The following is a 21,796-nucleotide window of genomic DNA, read 5'->3' as shown; positions in this document are numbered from 1 at the left end:
TGTATTTCGAAATGTTGAGAAAAAAATACTAAACGCTGATTGTGCAATGCCATTCCAGTAAATGCCACCATTGTTCAAGGGATCGAAGAATAATCACAATCGAATGTAAAATAAAGTATTGTATAAACATTTTCTCACGCACTGTTTTCTGTCTCGCTAGGAGGAAACTCCTCTCTTTCTGGCAGCCAGAGAGGGCAGTTATGAGACGGCCAAGGTACTGCTGGAGCACTTTGCCAACCGTGAGATCACCGACCACCTGGACCAGCTGCCCCGGGACATCGCCCAGGAGCGAATGCACCATGACATCATCCGTCTGCTCGATGAATACAACCTGGTGAGGAGCCCAGGGCTCCATAATGGGACCCTGAGCGCCACCAGCCTGTCCCCTCCTCTGTGCTCCCCCAACGGATACCTGGGCAGCCTCAAGCCCACCGCCCCAGGCAAGAAGGTCCGCAAGCCAGGCTCTGGAGGGAAGGATGGTGGCAAAGATATGAGGATACGGAAGAAGAAGTCCCTGGACGGGAAGGGCAGTCTGCTGGACAGCTCAGCCGTTCTCTCGCCCGTCGACTCCCTGGAGTCGCCCCACGGGTACCTGTCCGACGTGGCGTCGCCGCCAATGACATCGCCATTCCAGCAGTCTCCGCCCATGTCGTTCAACCACCTGCAAGGCAGTGGAGACAGCCACCTGGGTCAGATGGGCAAGGGGCAGGACATGGGGCGTATGCCCTTTGACCCGAACCCTCCCCGCCTGTCCCACCTGCCTGTTTCTAGCCCCAGCAGCCAGGGAACCATCACTATGGCCATGGGCGGAGCTGGGGGAAGAGGACAGTGTGATTGGCACTCCAGGATGCACCCGGGTCTCGGGCAGCAGGGTGGCTTCAACCAAGGTCTTCCCATGTCCCACGGTATGATGGCTCCCCTCCGCGGGGTCCCCACTGCCACCCTGTCCCGGATCATGGGCTACCAGGGCCTGCAGACCAGCCATCTGGGCACGCCGCCCCACCTCATGCAGCAGATGCACTCCCGGCAGAACCCACAGCTCCAGCACCAGAACTCCAACTCCACCACGGCCGGCCAGGTCCTGAGCCAGAGTTTCCTGAGCAGCGAGCTGAGCGGCTCGGACCTGCAGCAGGGCAACGGGGCGGGTCGCTCGGTCCCCATCCACACCATCCTCCCCCAGGAGACCCAGATTCTCGGCACACAGTTCCTCACCCCACCCTCCCAGCACAGCTATTCCGGCCCAATAGACAACACACCCAATCACCAGCTTCAGGTGCCTGACCACCCCTTTCTAACTCCCTCCCCCGGATCCCCTGACCAATGGTCCAGCTCCTCTCCACATTCCAATATGTCTGATTGGTCAGAGGGCATCTCCAGTCCTCCAATGAGTTTGCATTCTCAGATGGGCCTTATCCCTAACCAGTTTAAGTAGAGTGGACAGAAGAACTCATCAATAGGAAAACTAAATCAAAAATACTTTTAAATGGACAATGGACAAGAACATCTGACCTGACGGAAGATTCTCCTTTTTTATTACCAATTTTTATACTAACGACAAGAACTGTTTTTTAAATTTTTTATTTATGTACTTTTTTGACATGATATAAAGAAGATGCTTTTATATTTCTGCTTTTTTTATTTTATTGGAAGGGAACCTGGGCTGTGTGTGCGGGGAGATTGGGGACAGGGCGTCAGGAAAGGAGTATGTCTATCTACCGTGACGCAGAGGCTACTGACTGTGCGAACACTGGCTATTTATTGGTGTCTTATGTTGCTCTCATCACTGGATCGTGCACCAATTTTCACCGTTTTATTTTGGGAGTGCATTGTCATTATGATGTTTTGTATAATATATTTTTCAGGGGAATGTTTGTTGTAAAAGTTCCAGTATTAATGGATTAGATGTATAACCTCATCTTTTTTAACTGAAGCAAGTTTGTTACTGAACGACAATTCATTAAGTCTTAACACTGAGTATGCGCTAGAGGATGGATGATCAAACCTGTGTCTTAAAGTGTGTCCAAAATGCCACCCCTGTCAGTTTAACGGTTGATGTCTGCGGTAAAATGAGTTTGGGGGATTAGAATGGGACCAGATGAGTCCCGCTGGGAAACTGTGTTGACTGAAAGTGCAACGGTAAGTTCATCCAGGACATGAGATAAAACTTAAAGACAAATTACATTTTACACATGCCTTATTCTACAATGGTGTTGTCACTGTTATTTTGCTCATTTGAAGGCAAAAATGTCATCTTTGGTGAGATTCCCAGTGAGTGTCCTCTAAATCGAGGATGCTTTTTGTGTGTGTATGAGAGAAAGAAGGAAGTTCTTCTTGTGTGTTTGATGACATCACCTGCGCTTTGTGGGGAGCATGGCATAGGTGTCTGTTATGTCACATTTTATAAACTAGATCAGAGATAAGTGTTTTAAGAAATGTCATTCAAAGGTGTATGTACATGCAATGTTTGCAAACAAAAAGTATTTCCTGTCAAATATCTTCTTGATTCAATAAAGGGCACTGTTAAGCTTGCAGTTATGGATTACATGTTTTATGATTTATTAATGGTTACATTCACACTCTAATGTGATTGACTAACCACAATAGATGAATATTACAGTTTGATTCGATCGTTTCCATGCTTTGCAACGGAATGATTTCCCTATTAATCCTGTTTACATGGACACATCTGAAATCAGGCTACCTGATGGGACTTTAATAAATGCAGAAAAATCTCATTGTAGCCTATAGATATGAAATCAATTTATGGATTTTTTTTTTTACCTTTACATTTTAGTCATTTAGCAGACACTCTGTATAAGAGTCACTTACAGTTAGTGCATTCATCTTAAGATAGCTAGGGGGGACAACCACATATCACAGTCATAGTAAGTACACCCATCTAGTACCTGGGTCGGACCCACCTTTGCCTCCATAAACAGCTTGAATTATTCGGGGCATTCTACAAGATTTCGGAAACGTTCAACAGGGATGTTGGTCCATGATGGCATCACGCAGTTGCTGCAGATTGGATGGCGGTACATTCATGATGTGAACAGCCCGTTCCATCTCATCCCAAAGATGCTCTTTTGGGTTGAGGTCTGGGAACTGCACAAGGCACTCAAGTAAACTGAACTCGCTGTCATGTTCCAGGCTAGAACGGTGCGTGGGTAAAAATCATTAGGTAAGCCAATCCCAGTATAAAAAGCAATATTACAGCCTATGTTTTGATATAAACCGTTTTTGGCTCTATAACCCAATCGTTCATACGCCATCGTGATATACAATAAGGCCATGACAAAAAAAGAGAAATGTACAAGACACATAAAGTACACATGTTTGTTTCCTGACAAAACCGGAGAGCAACATCTGTCCAGTGAAGTCCACGAAGCAAATATTGCATGTAAAAAAAACTGTTATATGACCTGCAGCATGGTCAAGTTAACGATTTTGACAGTTTACTCAACAACAACAAAAATCTACTGATTTAGAACCACAACAGGAGCACTGCCTCTGCTATTTCAGCACCATTTCAACTTAAACATAATCAAATCGACTATATACACTGCTCAAAAAAATAAAGGGAACACTAAAATAACACATCCTAGATCTGAATGAAGGAAATATTCTTATTAAATACTTTTTTCTTTACATAGGTGAATGTGCTGACAACAAAATCACAAAAATTATCAATGGAAATCAAATTTATCAACCCATGGAGGTCTGGATTTGGAGTCACACTCAAAATTAAAGTGGAAAACCACACTACAGGCTGATCCAACTTTGATGTAATGTCCTTAAAACAAGTCAAAATGAGGCTCAGTAGTGTGTGTGGCCTCCACGTGCCTGTATGACCTCCCTACAACGCCTGGGCATGCTCCTGATGAGGTGGCGAATGGTCTCCTGAGGGATCTCCTCCCAGACCTGGACTAAAGCATCCGCCACCTCCTGGACAGTCTGTGGTGCAACGTGGCGTTGGTGGATGGAGCGAGACATGATGTCCCAGATGTGCTCAATTGGATTCAGGTCTGGGGAACGGGCGGGCCAGTCCATAGCATCAATGCCTTCCTCTTGCAGGAACTGCTGACACACTCCAGCCACATGAGGTCTAGCATTGTCTTGCATTAGGAGGAACCCAGGGCCAACCGCACCAGCATATGGTCTCACAAGGGATCTGAGGATCTCATCTCGGTACCTAATGGCAGTCAGGCTACCTCTGGCGAGCACATGGAGGGCTGTGCGGCCCCCCAAAGAAATGCCACCCCACACCATGACTGACCCACCACCAAACCGGTCATGCTGGAGGATGTTGCAGGCAGCAGAACGTTCTCCACGGCATCTCCAGACTCTGTCACGTCTGTCACATGTGCTCAGTGTGAAGCTGCTTTCATCTGTGAAGAGCCAGTGGCGAATTTGCCAATCTTGGTGTTCTCTGGCAAATGCCAAACGTCCTGAACGGTGTTGGGCTGTAAGCACAACCCCCACCTGTGGACGTCGGGCCCTCATACCACCCTCATGGAGTCTGTTTCTGCAGACTGTTTGAGCAGACACATGCACATTTGTGGCCTGCTCCTCCTTGCACAAAGGCAGAGGTAGCGGTCCTGCTGCTGGGTTGTTGCCCTCCTACGGCCTCCTCCACGTCTCCGGATGTACTGGCCCGTCTCCTGGTAGCGCCTCCATGCTCTGGACACTACGCTGACAGACACAGCAAACCTTCTTGCCACAGCTCGCATTGATGTGCCATCCTGGATGAGCTGCACTACCTGAGCCACTTGTGTGGGTTGTAGACTCCGTCTCATGCTACCACTAGAGTGAAAGCACCGTCAGCATTCAAAAGTGACCAAAACATCAGCCAGGAAGCATAGGAACTGAGAAGTGGTCTGTGGTCACCACCTGCAGAACCACTCCTTTATTGAGGGTGTCTTGCTAATTGCCTATAATTTCCACCTGTTGTCTATTCCATTTGCACAACAGCATGTGAAATGTATTGTCAATCAGTGTTGCTTCCTAAGTGGACAGTTTGATTTCACAGAAGTGTGATTGACTTGGAGTTACATTGTGTTGTTTAAGTGTTCCCTTTATTTTTTTGAGCAGTGTACTTAGTTTAATACACTGCAGAAAAACTTCAATATACCAAAAACAATTTAGCCCAATCGGTGTTGCTAAATATCATGTGGCTGTCCATGATACTGATTTCTGTCTATCTGTGTGTGTGTGTGTGCGTGAAAACCATTTTGGGGGGACTCACCCTACTTGTAGACTAGTTGAACGACAAAGCTGTCCTCCTCTCTCATGTTGTCAAAACGGTCTGTACCCTTTTACTTTTCATTTTCATAGGCTACCTAGCTAAAATGCTTACTAGCCTAACTTCTTAGAATGAATCAGCTAAGTTCGCTAGCTAGTTAACGTGAGCCTACTAGGCTACATATTGAACTTCAATTGTCTCAGGCCAGTTGCGCAACATATTCATTTATGGTTAGGTCAGAATCGCCATCGTAATCATTGGCCAGTACAGATAATTAAGACACGTTTTTCTGACAATGATGACCTTTTGCTCACCAATTTGATTGGTGTATGGGGGGGCATTTGGTGGGCGTTTTGCTGTGCCAGGACAACCCACAGTTGAGCTTAGCTAATTATTGTTTTATTGTTTTTATCAAGGGAAGCTAAATGCTTGCTGGCATATGTCATAGTCTTTTGTTCCACACAGCATCAGATACATGGGCTACACATACTGAGACAGAGAGGCGCTGTTTCCCTCGCTCAGATGATTTCTCTGGTGAGATTCAGTCACTTGCGAATTGACAGAAAATGATGAAAACAGAGAGACGAAATACATTTTTTATTTGTATTTATTTTTTATATTTGGGGAAGCCTGGCTTCCCTTTGTATACATGAATACAAGCCACTGGTTCCAGGCAATGTTTTTCTACTCATCAATTGTCGTGTTGGTGATCGCGGGGCCACTGGAGCTGCTTCTTGTTTTTAGCTGATAGGAAAGAAACCCGGTGTGGTTGTGTGCTGCAATATCCATTCGGGACAAAGATCGAAGAGTTGTGCTTTCTGAAATGTCCTTCTGCACACCACTGTTGTACTGTGCCATTATTTGTCTGTTTGTGGCCAGCCTGTTAGCTTACACGATTCTTGCCATTCTCCTTCGACTTCTCCCATCAACAAACTGTTTTCACCCACAGGGCTGCCGCTTACTGGATGTTTTTTGTTTGTCGCACCATTCTCTGTAAATCCTAGACATTGTCGTACGTGAAAAGCCAAGGAGGGCGACCGTTTCTCAGATACTGGATCCGGGCACGCCTGGCACTGACGATCATACCACGCTCAAAGTCGCTTAGGTCACTTGTTTTTCCCATTCTAACGTTCAATCGAACAGTAACTGAATGCCTAAATGCCTGTCTGCCTGCTTTTTTATAGCAGCCACGGGACTCACTGTCTGTACGAACTAGGGGGAATTTTAGCATGTAAATCTTTGTGGGGCAACAAACAAACAAAAAAAGTGGGATGCATGCCAGCAAAGCCACAACACAACACTAAACAATACATTAATTGCGCTAATACGGTGACAAACAGTGTCCACAAACTGTTAGGGCCTACATAAAGCTGTCCCAACAGCAGAGTCCCAACAGCAGTCCCAACATCTTACCACTGCTACACCTGGCTATCACCGGAGCCTTGTCTGGCAGTTTAACAGTTCATTCAGCCTAATTTACTGCCTTTTAAAAAAACATAGCTGATATGGCTGACATGCTTAAACAAGCGGATAAGAGGCAATCCGTCATTTTGATTGAGACATTAATGAGCGAGCTAGGATGGACATAGTCAATATAACGATATATATAGCACTTTTGAAATGTACAGCAACATAATTCAGAACATGGGCTGTTTTTACAGTGTTTTCCCTGTACACCAAGTCAGAACTGTAGGATAAGTAAAGGGGGCATATAAGCAGACAATGAAAGCTCATACAATATTCGATGATTACATTTCTCTAAAACAGCCTATAGGCTACATGTACACCACCAAGTCAAAACAGCAGGTGAAATTAAGAGGGGTAAATAGACCAAATTATTAGAGTGAGGCATATGGGCTACACATCTTACTACACAACATACGTATTACTTTCTTATCTACAGTATGCATATCTCCCTGGCATATTATATAATTTATGCCGCAGCATACAATACATTTTTGGACTCACTTTGTTGTGCTGTGCTCACTTGATCAGGAAGGTGGCGCGGTGGTCCTTCGTGGGCAAATTTTGTCATCAAAGCCTGGCATTCTCTGGATTTATGGTGCTTTCAAAACAACTGGGAACTCGTCGAATCATGATGATGACATTGATCTTCAGGTCATAGCTCTAGAAAGAGGCCGGATTTACAATTCCGAGTTGAATTTCCCAGTCAGAGCTCGTTTATTCACAGTTGTCTTCCCAGTTGTCTTGAACTCACTGAAGTCAAGTTTACGCTGTTCCAAGTTAACAGTTGTTTTTCTGCGCGACACAAATCATTATTCATTGACAGCATGGCCAATGTTGAATGTTTATCATTTTAAAATTGGGAGAAAATTTTTTATCCCCGATTTGGGACCACACAGCCACTGTCACTGATTCCTTCTAAACTACTCATTGTTGAATTTGCGATTTCCAACTTGATGTCCAATGGCCGATGAGCACCAATACGTTTTATCTATAATTTCTCTTCGTTATTTCTCTTCATATGACAAGGATTAAAAAGGATTTGCCAGTAGATTGTTGACTTGATACATGATGATGACTGTTAGCTAAGATTTTTTAAGTATGTGGTTGCCATGGTCAGTCCAATCAAAACTACTGTGCATATAACGTTTTTATAGCTAGGCTGAAACACCTGCATTTTGGAGATGCTTTACTCAAGAAAACAAAAAAGAGACCGTGTTTGTATGCAACTTTATTAACTCAATGATATATATTTGCAAACTGATATGTGACACATTAATGCCAAAATAACATCCAAAACAGGCAAGCCCCCCCCCAAAAAAGGTAGGAATGATACATTTTCATGAACAGGGTGTTCTCACTACCGGTTAAAAGTTTTAGAACACCTACTCATTCAAGGGTTTTTCTTAATTTTTTACTATTTTCTATATTGTAGAATAATAGTGAAGACATCAAAACTATGAAATAACACATGTGGAATCATGTAGTAACCAAAAAAGTGTTGTACAAACCAAAATATATTTTACACTTGAGATTCTTCAAAGTAGCCACCCTTTGCCTTGATGGAAGCTTTGCACACTCTTGGCATTCTCTCAACCAGCTTCACCTGGAATGCTTTTCCAACAGTGTTGAAGGATTTCTCACATATGCTGTGCACTTGTTGGCTGCTTTTCCTTTACTCTGTGGTCCAACTCATCCCAAATCATCTCAATTGATGGTAAGTCCTTGCATCCATAGCATTGTCTATACATTTGAGAGTGCTTACATTTCTCCAGCCAGATCCCTCAGCTTTTTATCAAAACAGAGGTGGGGTGACTCTTTGTAGTTGTTTGAACAGCTATGCAATATTGGCAATTTTTCTGTGTTGTCCTTTGAGAGATATGTTGGGAGTTTGACAGACAGACAGTAGAATTTTGCAGTGTGGACCATTGTGGAGAAAACAGGATTGCATACGCCTTAAGAAAATGTGAATCTGTTTACAAATGAATGGCTTATATACATTTATCCAGCTGCTTCAAACAGTGTAGTAATTATAACAATCAATTAGGATCTTGAACGAAAACATGTGCTTATCATCCTTTGTGTCTGTGTGTGTCAGAAAAAAAGCCTTGATTTGTGGTAAACACGTGCCACCTAGTGGGGGGAGATGGAAATTAGTCTTATGATTGTGACCAATGCCAATACAATACATTAGAGAGAAAAATTAAACCCAGCTTGCCTGTTCTGGCTCAGGCTGTGCCCCAACCCTGACAGTATCTTTCTTATCACAAGAGCCCTTCTATATTGACAATCCACATTCTACAGTTGTGGCCAAAAGTTTTGAGAATTACACAAATATTAATATTCACAAAGTTTGCTGCCTCAGTGTCTTCAGATATTTTTTGTCAGATGTTACTACGGAATACTCAAGTATAATTACATGCATTTCATACGTGTCAATCTTGAGGATTGATCACAAGTTCTCAATGGAATTAAGATCTGGGGAGTTTCCTGGCCATGGACCCAAAATATCAATGTTTTGTTCCCCGAGCCCCTTACTCACTTAGTCACTTTTGCCTTATGGCCAGGTGCTCCATCATGCTGGAAAAGGCAATGTTCATCACCAAACTGTTACTGGATGGTTGGGAGAAGTTGCTATCGGAGGATGTGTTGGTACCATTCTTTATTCATGGCTGTGTTCTTAGGCAAAATTGTGAGTGAGCCCACTCCCTTGGCTGAGAAGCAACCCCACACATGAATGGTCTCAGGATGCTTTACTGTTGGCATGACACAGGACTGATGGTAGCACTCACCTTGTCTTCTCCGGACAAGCTTTTTTCCGGATGCCCCAAACAATCGGAAAGGGGATTCATCAGTGAAAATGACCTTAACCCAGTCCTCAGCAGTCCAATCCCTGTACCTTTTGCTGAATATCAGTCTGTCCCTGATGTTTTTCCTGGAGAGAAGTGGCTTCTTTGCTGCCCTTCTTGACACCAGGCCATCCTCCAAAAGTCTTTGCCTCACTGTGCGTGCAAATGCACTCACACCTGCCTGCTGCCATTCCTGAGCAAGCTCTGTACTGGTGGTGCCCCGATCCCGCAGCTGAATCAACTTTAAGAGACGGTCCTGGCGCTTGCTGGACTTTCTTGGGCGCCCTGAAGCCTTCTTCACAACAATTGAACCACTCTCCTTGAAGTTCTTGATGATCCGATAAATGGTTTATTTATGTGCAATCTTACTGGCAGCAATATCCTTGCCTGTGAAGCCTTTTTTGTGCAAAGCAATGATGATGGCACGTGTTTCCTTGCAGGTAACCGTGGTTGACGGAGGAAGAACAATGATTCCAAGCACCACCCTCCTTTTGAAGCTTCCAGTCTGTTATTCAAACTCAATCAGCATGATAGAGGGATTTCCAGCCGTGTCCTCATCAACACTCACACCTGTGTTAACGAGAGAATCACTGACATGATGTCAGCTGGTCCTTTTGTGGCAGGGCTGAAATGCAGTGGAAATGTTTTTGGGGGATTCAGTTCATTTGCATGGCAAAGAGGGACTTTGGAATTAATTGCAATTCATCTGATCAATCTTCATAACATTCTGGATTATATGCAAATTGCCATCATACAAACTGAGGCAGCAGACTTTGTGAAAATTAATATTCGTGTCATTCTCAAATATTTTGGCCACGACTGTACACACCTACATGTACGTGAGGATAATGCTTTGAGTAAGGTCCAAATGGGGAAGTGAACTCGACTTTGAAAGCAAACACTGTTATTGCCACACTTTCACTACACTTACTAGTGATGCACAGGTCAGCTGTAAAAGCTAATAACCCACCCCAAACCGCCAGACTGTATGTGATATCTGAGACCTGCACCTGACCCTAACCCGCAAATAGCGCTATAGAAAATGCTGTACATGCCAGAAAGATTTCTTGACAGGAGGTGCGGGATAAAAAAAATTGATAGGCGAATGTTTCTGCTTATAATTTACAACATTTCTTAGTCAACTTGTCTATAATCCTTCCCTTCTGTTATTAGGCTACTTGTTGCCTTAGAAGAATGCTTGGTAAAGTTCATTGGTAAAGTTCTCCTGCAGCAAAGACGTTTAAGGACCAGGAAGAAAATGCAATAACTTAAACATTTTCCGTGCACAATTTCCGAATGAGTTTGACCGATTTTTAAGGGAACTAAAAGCTGTGAAAATGACCAAACATGTTTCTTATATAATTTCAGTTGGCTTTCAGTTGGCTTGGATGCATATTTTATCAGCTTTTATGATGCCGATAAAGATAGCACCTTTACAGATGGTCCCTAACCACGCATTCATTCTCTCAAGATGCTGAAGTAAATTAATCAATTATGTTCCCTAGTAAAAATGTACATTTGGTGTAGGCCTATAATTTTACTGCAAGAAGTGCTTAATTCTACAAGAGTTAATATTATATTAGGCTATGTAAGAGATTATAGAACCACAGTCAGTATCCAGTTTTCAGTTAGGCTACTATTCCATTTAACTTATCTGAACAGTAGCCTACAGTTCCCTTGACGCAACATATTTGAAGTCCCTGTCTTGTGACTGTCTAATTTGTGTAGCACTACACAATCATCACACAACATAATTCCCAAACATTAGGCTACTGTTCTGGCCCTTCCTTCTCTTAATTTTCAACTCTCCTGTCACGTCCTTTCCTGCTCTTCCCCTCCGGCATACAACGTCGCTGGAGTACTAACCACCGATCCTGGGATTCATCATTACGCACACCTGGCACTCATCATTACGCGCACCTGTGAATCATTATGATACACATCTGGACTCCATTACCTTCATAATATCCTCCCCTTTATATGTCACTCTCCCAGGTTCACTCACCAGGTGGTATTGTTCTTGTGTATCGGCATTCTCCCTTATGTTAGCGTCGTGTTCTTGGTTTTGTTTTATTAAAATGTTTCACCTGCATCTGCTTCCGACACTTGCCCCATCATTAAATCTCCATTTAGCAGTTTTTCTCTTATTGAATTGATCTCCGACTTTGTCCTTTTTGCCTGAGTGGATGATGTTAACTCTTTCTGCCCAAGATTACAAAAGCTTTTCATAATTTGCTTGTATTTGGCGCTCGTACAGATAGGCCCTAAAGCTTAAACGTGAATTGATTCTCAATTGCAATACGGTTCTAGAAACATAAAGCACTTTTCACAAATGCAAAATACACACTTACTGTATACCAGTGGCGGTCAGTGTCGTTTAAGATGAGGGAGGATCATTTTTGTTTTTATGAGCATGGCCTTATTTCTATTACAGCATATTTTGATGAGTCATTCATATTCCATTCACTCAGCTCAATGTAACATCGATAGGTTAAGGCCACTACATGATACTAATATGTTCCCTCTACCCATCATGTGGTTGCTACAACCTAAACTATGAAAAGTTTACAACAGAATTTTGAGTACTCAAGGTGACAGTGACACATTCAATACAGTCTTTCCTGCATCTAGCTGATCTAGGGAGTAATTTGTTCAAAAATGTTCTTTCTGAGTCAACTACTTACCACAGTTTATGCACTGCAGTGCTAGCTAGCTGTAGCTTATGCTTTCAGTACTAGATTCATTCTCTGATATTCTGATTGGGTGGACAACATGTCAGTTCATGCTGCAAAAGCTCTGATAGGCTGGAGGACGTCCTCGGGAAGTCATTACTGTGTAAGTCTATGGAAGGGGGTGAGAACCATAAGCCTCCTAGATTTTGTATTGAAGTCAATGTACGCAGAGGAGGACTGAAGCTAGCTGTCCTCCGGCTACACCATGGTGCTAACCTACGGAGTTGGCGCCACTTATTTTTATGAAATTCACCGAGGAGGATGGTCCTCCCCTTCTTCCTCTGAGGAGCCTCCACTACTGTGCACTGTTTTAACCGTGCAGCCGACAGTTGCAGCCGACAGTATTTGTCAGTGACAACACATCCGGCCATGATTGGGAGTCCTGTAGGGCAGCGCATAATTAGCCCAGCGTCGTCCGGGTTACGGGAGAGTTTGGCCGGTGTAGGCTGTCATTGTAAATAAGAATTTGTTCTGAACTGACTTGCCTAGTTAAATAAAGGTTAAATAAATAAATAGATAAATCTCCAAATAGATGTCTCTTTATCTCTCTTTCTCTCTCTCTCTCTCTCTCCCTCTCTCTCTCCCTCTCTCTCTCAATTCAATTAAATTCAAAGGGCTTTATTGGGCTTAGAAACGTACGTTGACTTTGCCAAAGCAAGTGAAATAGATAAACAAAAGTGAAATAAACAATCAAAAATGAACAGTAAATATTACACTCGGAAAAGTTTCAAAGGAATACAGACATTTCAAATGTCATATTATGGCTATGTACAGTGTTATAACAATGTGCAAATAGTTAAAGTACAAAAGGGAAAGTAAATAAACATAAATATGGGTAATATTTACAGTGGTGTTTGTTCTTCACTGGTTGCCATTTTCTTGTGGCAACCTATCACAAATCTTGCTGCTGTGATGGCACACTGTGGTATTTCACCCAATACAGAGAGATTATCAAAATTGGATTTGCTTTCAAATTCTTTGTTAGTCTGTGTAATCTGAGGGAAATGTGTCTCTAATATGGTCATACATTTGGCAGAAGGATATGAAGTGCAGCTCAGTTTCCACCAAATTTTTGGTCAGTGTGCACATAGCCTGTCCTCTCTTAAGAGCAAGGTCTGAATACGGTGGCCTCTCTCAATAGCAAGCCTATGCTCACTGAGTCTGTACATAGTCAAAGCTTTCCTTAATTTCGGGTAAGTCACAGTGGTCAGGCATTCTGTCACGGTGGTCAGGTATTCTGCCACAGTGGTCAGGTATTCTGTCACAGTGGTAAGGTATTCTGCCACAGTGGTCAGGTATTCTGCCACTATGTACTCTCTGTTTAGGGCGAAATAGCATTACAGCTTGCTCAGTTTTTTGGTAAATTCTTTCCAATGTGTCAAGTAATTATCTTTTTGTTTTCTCATGATTTGGTTGGGTCTAATTGTGTTGCTGTCCTGGGGCTCAGTAGGGTCTGTTTGTGTTTGTGAACAGAGCCCCAGGACCAGCTTGCTTACAAGACTCTTCTCTAGGTTAATCTCTCTGTAGAGGATGGCTTTGTTGTGGAAAGGTTTGGGAATCGCTTCCTTTTAGGTGGTTGTAGAATTTAACAGCTCTTTTCTGGATTTTGATAATTAGCCGGTATCGGCCTAATTCTGCATGCATTATTGGATGTTTTACGTTGTACACTGAGGATATTTTGCAGAATTCTACATGCGGAGTCCGATTTGGTGTTTGTCCCATTTTGTGAATTCTTGGTTGGTGAGCGGACCCCAGACCTCACAACCATAAAGGGCAATGGGTTCTTTAACTGATTTAAGTATTTTATGTTCCTTTTGATGGCATAGAAGGACCTTCTTGCCTTGTATCTCAGGTCTTTCACATCTTTGTTGAAGTTACCTGTGGCGCTGATGTGTAGGCCGAGGTAGGTGTAGTTTTCTGTGCTCTAGGGCAATAGTGTGTAAGTTGAATTTGTATTTGTGGTCCTGTCAACTGGACCTTTTTTGGAACACCATTATTTGTGTCGTACTGAGATTTACTGTCAGGGCCAAGGTCTGACAGAATCTGTACAGAAGATCTAGGTGCTGCTGTAGGCCCTCCTTGATTGGGGACAGAAACACCAGATCATCAGCAAACTGTAGACATTTGACTTCCGAATCTAGTAGGGTGAGGCCATGTGCTGCAGACTGTTCTAGTGCCCTCGCCAATTTGTTGATATATATGTTAAAGAGGGTGGGGCTCAAGCTGCATCCCTGTCTCACCCCCCGGCCCTGTATAAAGGAATGTGTGTTTTTTGCCAATTTTAACTGTGTACATGTATTTTATAATGTCGTATGTTTTTCCCCCAACACTGCTTTCCATCAATTTGTATAGCATACCCTCATGCCAAATTAAGTCAAAAGCTTTTTTTAAATCAACAAAGCATGAGAATACTTTGCCTCTGCTTTGGTTTGTTTGTTTGTCAATTAGGGTGTGCAGGGTGAAATGTGGTCTGTCGTACGATAATTTGGTAAAGAGCCAATTTGACACTTGCTCAGTACGTTTTCTTAATTCTTAATTCCATTCTTGTACTTTTAGATTTATGTGTATTGTTGTGAATTGTTAGATATTACTGCACTGGAACACAACCATTTCGCTACACCCGCAATAACACCTGTTAAATACGTGTATGCGACCAATAAAATGTAATTTGATTGTGATTTGATTTAAATGATCATGTGTATGCTTTTGCTGTTTGTTCTTTGTTATAGAGCCGAAAAGATTGGAGAAGTGGTTTATCCATACATCTCTGTTTTGGATAGATACAGTAACTCTTCGTGTTGTTGTTTGTTTAGTGTGTTCCAATTTTCCCAGAAGTGGTTAGATTCTATGGATTCTTCAATTACATTGAGTTGGTGTCTGATGTGCTGTTCCTTCTTTTTCAATATTGCATTTCTGTATTGTTTTAGTGATTCACCACAGTGAAGGCGTAGGCTCAGGTTTTCTGAGTCTTTTGGTTGAATAGGTTCCTCAATTTCTTTCTTAGGTTTTTGCATTCTTTATCAAACCATTTGTCATTGTTTTTTATTTTCTTAGGGTTGTCTGCTTGAAATCTTTAGATTTGATAGAGAAGCTGAAAGGTCAAATATACTGTTTAGGCTTTCTACTGCCAAGTTTACACCTTTACTATTACAGTGAAATGTTTAGTCCAGGAAGTTGTCTAGAAGGGATTGGATTTGTTGTTGCCTAATTGTTTTTTGCTAGATTTCCACTCTACTTTCCTTCCATCTATAGCATTTCTTAATATTATGCACCTCCTTCAGCTTTGATGCCTCATGATTGAGTATTGCTCTGTTCAAGTAGATTGTGATTTTTCTGGGATCTGATAAGGGTGTCAGTGGGCTGACTGTGAATCCTCAAATCAAATCAAATCCAATGTATTTATATAGCCCTTCTTACATCAGCTGATATCTCAAAGTGGTGTACAGAAACCCAGCCTAAATCCCCAAACAGCAAGCAATGCAGGTGTAGAAGCACGGTGAACACTCTAAGAGACTCTAGGTTGAGGTCAGTGATGAAGTAATCCACAGTATTACTGCCAGGGGATGATCTGTAGGTGTACCTACCAGTCTCCTTAAAGCCTACCATTGACTATGTACAGACCCAGCATGCAACAGAGCTGCAGGAGTTGTGACCTGTTTTTGTTGGTTGTTTTGTCATAGTTGTGTGTCTCTCACACACTCTCTCTCTCTCTCTCTCTCTCTCTCTACGACTTTGTAAAGGCCCTGGGCCTCAGCTGCTGAGTGGTTGTGACAAAAAATTATACACACTTCCCCATACAGAAAAGGAATTACAATGGGACTGCGAAGAAATCTGGGATTATCTAATTCAATGGCAATGACAACAAAGATTGACAGCTGTTGGAAATAGCTGCAATTATGAAAAATAAATTATTGAATTATTTCCTAATTAGATTTGTCACCATTTGCAGTTAACAGGTAGCCAAAGGCTGCATTGGATGGGAAGATTGGCTCTTTTGTCACGACTTCTACCGAAGTCGGTCCCTCTCCTTGTTCGGGCGGCATTCGGCGGTCGACGTCACCGGCCTTCTAGCCATCGCCGATCCACTTTTCATTTTCCATTTGTTTTGTCTTTGTCTTACACACCTGGTTTCAATTCCCCAATTACTTGTTCATTATTTAACCCTCTGTTCCCCCATGTTTGTTTGTGAGTGATTGTTTGTTTTGTAATACGGTCCGTTATTGTGGGCTCGAATATTTTGTGTTGTATTTGTGGAATCTTGAGTAAATACGATTTTTACTCATATCTGCTGTCCTGCGCCTGACTCCTCTACACCAGCTACACACAGGCATTATTACATCTTTTCACTGACTCTGATCTTTTCAGCTCGTTCAGTAAAAATAATGAATATTTCGACTCATTTCGTTAATTTGATTCAGTAATGCCCAGAGAATGCAGGACCGCCTACCAGCAAACAATGAATTGAAAACTCAAAAGAGTTATGATTCTGGTTCACCATAGGGGACTTATTGAAGCTGTCATTTGTGACTGAGACTTCTCGAGTTTTGAGTGTTGAGCAGAGGCAGCCTGTGTAGCCTATGTTTTGATTCTACAAAATTGTGTCCATCGATAACATTCAATAATTAATTAATTGCATTCATTCTTACACCAGGCGATCAATTATCAGTTCTAAAAATGTCAACCACTCCACAAATTTCTTGTTAACAAACTATAGTTTTGGCAAGTCGGTTAGGACATCTACTTTGTGCATGACACAAGTAATTTTTCAAAAAATGGTTTACAGACAGATTATTTAGGTTATAATTCACTGTTTCACAATTCCAGTTGGTCAGAAGTTTACATACACAAAGTTGACTCTGCCTTTAAACAGCTTGGAAAATTCCCGAAAATTATGTTATGGCTTTAGAAGCTTCTCAAAGGCTAATTGACATCATTTGAGTCCATTTGAGGTGTACCTGTGGATGTATTTCAAGGCCAAACTTCAAATTCAGTGCCTCTTTGCTTGACATCATGAGAAAATCAAAAGAAATCAGCCAAGACCTCAGAAAAAAACATTGTAGACCTCCACAAGTCTGGTTCATTCCTGGGAGCAATTTCCAAACGCCTGAAGGTACCACGTTCTTCTGTACAAATAATTGTACGCAAGTATAAACACCATGGGACCACGCAGCCATCATACCGCTCAGGAAGGAGACGCGTTCTGTCTCCTAGAGATGAATGTACTTTGGTGCGAAAAGTGCAAATCAATCCCGGAACAACAGTAAAGGACCTTGTGAAGATGCTAGAGGAAACAGGTACAAAAGTATCTATATCCACAGTAAAACGAGTCCTATATTGACATAACCTGAAAGGTCGCTCAGCAAGGAAGAAGCCACTGCTCCAAAACCACCATTAAAAAGCCAGACTACGGTTTGCAACTACACATGGGGACAAAGATCCTACTTTTTGGAGAATGTCCATAGATGGATTTTCAATGAAAGTATTGGTTTCCTGTATTGATTAATACCGGAATAAAGTTTCATGTTTGGTAAAAAATGTTGCAATGCCTGTCACGGATGAATAGGAGTGGAAGGTAGGAGTCAGGTGCAGAGAGCAGAGGGTTCAAGAAAAATAGGTACTTTTATTCCGGCACAAACGGTCATGCCCAAACACAGGGCGGAAAACACTGACCAACCCAACCACAAGGTTTATCAAACTCCAGGAGGTTTATCACGCAGTCCCCTCGTCGATGGGGTGGTAATTGGGTCGCCTTTATAGCCAAATCGGCATATTCAGAGGGAATGCGCACAGTGGAAACCTGGTCTGAACTCTCCACCGTAGTCGCACCTATGGAAACTCCTATACACCTGCCTGAACACTCCTCTGACCACCCTCGAAGAGCCCCCTGTCTCCATGAAATCACCGGATTGTGATAAGCCAGCCAGGGAATTCCCAGCACCACTGGAAACGCAGGCGAATCAATAAGGAAGAGACTAATCCGCTCCTTATGATCCCCCTGTGTTACCATGTCCAGTGGAACCGTGGCCTCCCTGACCAGCCCTGACCTTAATGGCCGGCTATCTAAGGCCTGCACGGGGAAAGGTTGGTCTAACGACACCAGGGGAATCCCTAGCCTTAGCGCGAGCCCACGATCCATAAAGTTCCCAGCTGCGCCTGAATCGACTAGAGCCTAATGCTGTAGAGAGGAAGAAAACCCAGGAAAAGAAGTTAGCAAAAACATATGGCCGACAGGAAGCTCTGGGTGAGTCTGGTGCTGACTCACCTGGGGTGAACGAGTAGTGCTCCGCCTGCCTTCCCTACTCCCCGCTGACCACAACTGGTGCAGGAGGAAACTCCCCATCCGGTCCCCCTCGATGCAGCCCCCCCTAACTCCATGGGGATGGGAGCAGGAGGGCCTGGAAGTGGAATTGACAGGGCCCGTTCTGGACACCCGCGGGCAGCTAGCAGGTTGTCCAGACGAATGGACATGTCAGTCAGTTCATCCAGGGAGATGGTGGTGTCCCGACACGCTAGCTCCCTGCGGACGTCCTCCCTGAGGCTACAACGGTAGTGGTTCATCAAAGCCCTGTCGTTCCACCCCGCCCTGCGTTGGCCCACTCCAGGGCTCGCCCCGTCAGACAGGAGACGAGGACGCTCACGCTCTCCTCTCCTGAGGGAGTCGGACGAACGGTAGCTAGGTACAACTTCAGTTGTAGGAGAAATCCCTGCCACCAAGCCGCCGTCCCATCGTACTCCCTGGGGAGTGCCAGACGCAGGGCACCGGAGACGGACGCAGAAGCAGGGGTAGTTGGTGCTGGTGGAAGGGGTGCTGGAGGAGAGGTGGGAAGGCCACTCCTCTCCCATCGGTCCATCCTCTCCATCATCTGATCCATAGCCGACCCAATCCGGTGAAAAATGGTGGTGAGAACCCTACCCGGCCAAAACGTAGAAATACAAATAATAGAACATAGAATACCCACCCCAAATCACACCCTGACCAAACCAAATAGAGACATAAAAAGGATCTCTAAGGTCAGGGCGTGACAGTACCTCTCCCCAAAGGTGCGGACTCCAGCCGCAAAACCTGAACCTATAGGGGAGAGTCTGGGTGGCCATCTATCCGCGGTGGCGGCTCAGGTGCGGGACGCCAGTCCGGGACCCTCGTTGCGGGCCCCGGACTGGGCACCCTCGTTGCGGTCCCCGGACTGGGCACTGTCGCCGGAGGCTCCGGACTGGAGAACGTCGCTGGAGGCTCCAGACTGGAGAACGTCGCTGGAGGCTCTGGACAGGGGACCGTCGCTGGAGGCTTCGTGCCATGACTCCTCACTGGAGGCTTCGTGCCATGGATCATCACTGGATGATTCTTGCCATGGATCATCACTGGAGGCTTCTTGCCATGGATCATCACTGGAGGCTTCGTGCCATGGATCACCACTGGAGGCTTCGTGCCATGGATCATCACTGGAGGCTTCGTGCCATGGATCATCACTGGAGGCTTCTTGCCATGGATCATCACTGGAGGCTTCGTGCCATGGATCATCACTGGAGGCTTCTTGCCATGGATCATCACTGGAGGCTTCGTGCCATGGATCATCACTGGAGGCTTCTTGCCATGGATCATCACTGGAGGCTTCGTGCCATGGATCATCACTGGAGGCTTCGTGCCATGGATCATCACTGGAGGCTTCTTGCCATGGATCATCACTGGAGTGAGGAGACGTATGGGTAGTCTGGTAGGTGGAGCTGCCACAGGGCTCACCAGGCTGGGGAGACATACAGGAGGATTAGTTCTGGGCGCAGGCACAGGACTCACCAGGCTGGAGAGACATACAGGAGGCCCTGTCCTTGGCAGAGGCACCGGATACACTGGGCCGTGGAGGCGCACTGGAGGTCTCGAGCTTGGAGACTGCACAACCCTTCCTGGCTGGGTGGTTATCTTCCCCCTGCAAATGCGGGGCGCTGGCACAGGACGCATTGGGCTGTGCAGACATACCGGAGACACAGTGCGCAGACCTGGCGCAGGATATACTGGGCCGAGGAGGCGCACTGGAGGTCTGGAGAGCAGTGCTGGCACAACCCCTCCTGGCTGGATGCTGACCCTAGCCCGGCAGATGCGGGGAGCTGGAATGTAGCGCACCAGGCTAAGAACGCATACTGGAGACACCGTGCGCTCCACCGCATAACACGGTGCCTGACCTGTACAACGCTCGCCACGGTAAGCACGGGGAGTTGGCTCAGGTCTCCAACCTGACTCAGCCAAACTCCCCATGTGCCCCCCAATTCTTTTTGGGGGGGGGTGGCTGCCTCTCGGGCTTCCTTGCTAGCCATGTTCCCTCGTAACGCTGCCGCTCTGCTTTCGCTGCCTCTAGTTCCTCCTGTGGACGGCGATACTCCCCAGCCTGCCTCCAGGGTCCCTTAGCGTCCAGTATCTCCTCCCCTGTCCATTTCTCCAGATAGCGCTGCTCCCCCTTACCACGCTGCTTGGTCCCTTGGTGGTGGGAAGTTCTGTCACGGCTGTTGAATGAAGTATACCAAGGTGCAGCGTGATGAGCGTACATATTACTTTATTATTATGACGTCGACAAAAACAATAAACAATCCAAAACAAACCGTGAAGCTTAAGGCTAAGTGCCACAAACAAAGTCAAATTCCCACAAAGATAGGTGGGAAAAAGGGATACCTAAGTATGGTTCTCAATCAGAGACAACGATAGACAGCTGTCCCTGATTGAGAACCCTACCCGGCCAAAACATAGAAACACAAATAATAAAAAAGATAGGTAGGGGCGTGACACTAACACAACGTGCCATTAACAATCTCTACACTGTATTTCTGATCCATTTGATGTTATTTTAATGGACAACAAATGTTCTTTTCTTTCAAATACAAGGGAATTTCAAAGTGACCCCAAACTTTTGAACGGTAGTGGAAGTATTCAGACCCCTTTGCTAATTGAGCTCAGGTGCATCCTGTTTCCATTTATCATCCTTGATCATGCGGACATGATTTGGAAAGGCACACACCTGTCTATATCAGGTCCCACAATTGACAGTTCATGTCAGAGCAAAAAAAAAACATGGGGTACAAGGAATTGTCCATAGAGCTCAGAGACAGTATTGTGTCCAGGCACAGATCTGGGAAAGGGTACCAAAAAATGTCTGCAGCATTAAAGGTTCCCAAAAACACAGTCACCTCCATCATTCTTAAATGGAAGAAGTTTGGAACCACTAAGACTCTCCCTAGAGCTGTCCGCCCAGCCAAACTGAGCAATCAGGGGAGAAGGGCCTTTGTCAGGGAGGTGACCAAGAACCCGATGGTCACTATGACAAAGCTCCAAAGTTCCTCTGCGGAGATGAGAGAACCTTCCAGAAGGACAACCATCTCTGCAGCACCACCAATCAGGCCTTTATGGTAGAGTGGCCAGACGGAAGCCACTACTCAGTAAAAGGCACACAACAGCCTGCTTGGAGTTTGTCGAAAGACACCTAAAGGACTCGCAGACCATGAGAAATAAGATTCTCTGGTCTGAT

General features: G+C 44.6%; 1 protein-coding gene across 2 annotated transcripts in view; it reads left to right on the top strand.

Annotated features, from left to right (window-relative positions):
* The window catches only part of LOC129819086 (neurogenic locus notch homolog protein 1-like), a 60,604-nt gene extending 58,065 nt beyond the window's left edge, over positions 1–2,539 (top strand). For both annotated transcript variants that reach the window (XM_055875637.1, XM_055875636.1), the window contains one exon: positions 161–2,539. In XM_055875637.1, coding sequence (XP_055731612.1) covers positions 161–1,432 — 1,272 coding nt within the window. In that variant the 3' untranslated portion in view covers positions 1,433–2,539. The remainder of the gene's footprint in view (positions 1–160) is intronic.
* Positions 2,540–21,796: the final 19,257 nt, after the last annotated feature.

Source organism: Salvelinus fontinalis, chromosome 21, assembly GCF_029448725.1.
Source record: "Salvelinus fontinalis isolate EN_2023a chromosome 21, ASM2944872v1, whole genome shotgun sequence".
Lineage (NCBI taxonomy): Eukaryota > Metazoa > Chordata > Actinopteri > Salmoniformes > Salmonidae > Salvelinus > Salvelinus fontinalis.
The sequence above is the reverse complement of the archived record's forward strand: the minus strand, read 5'-3'. Positions and strand labels throughout refer to the sequence as shown.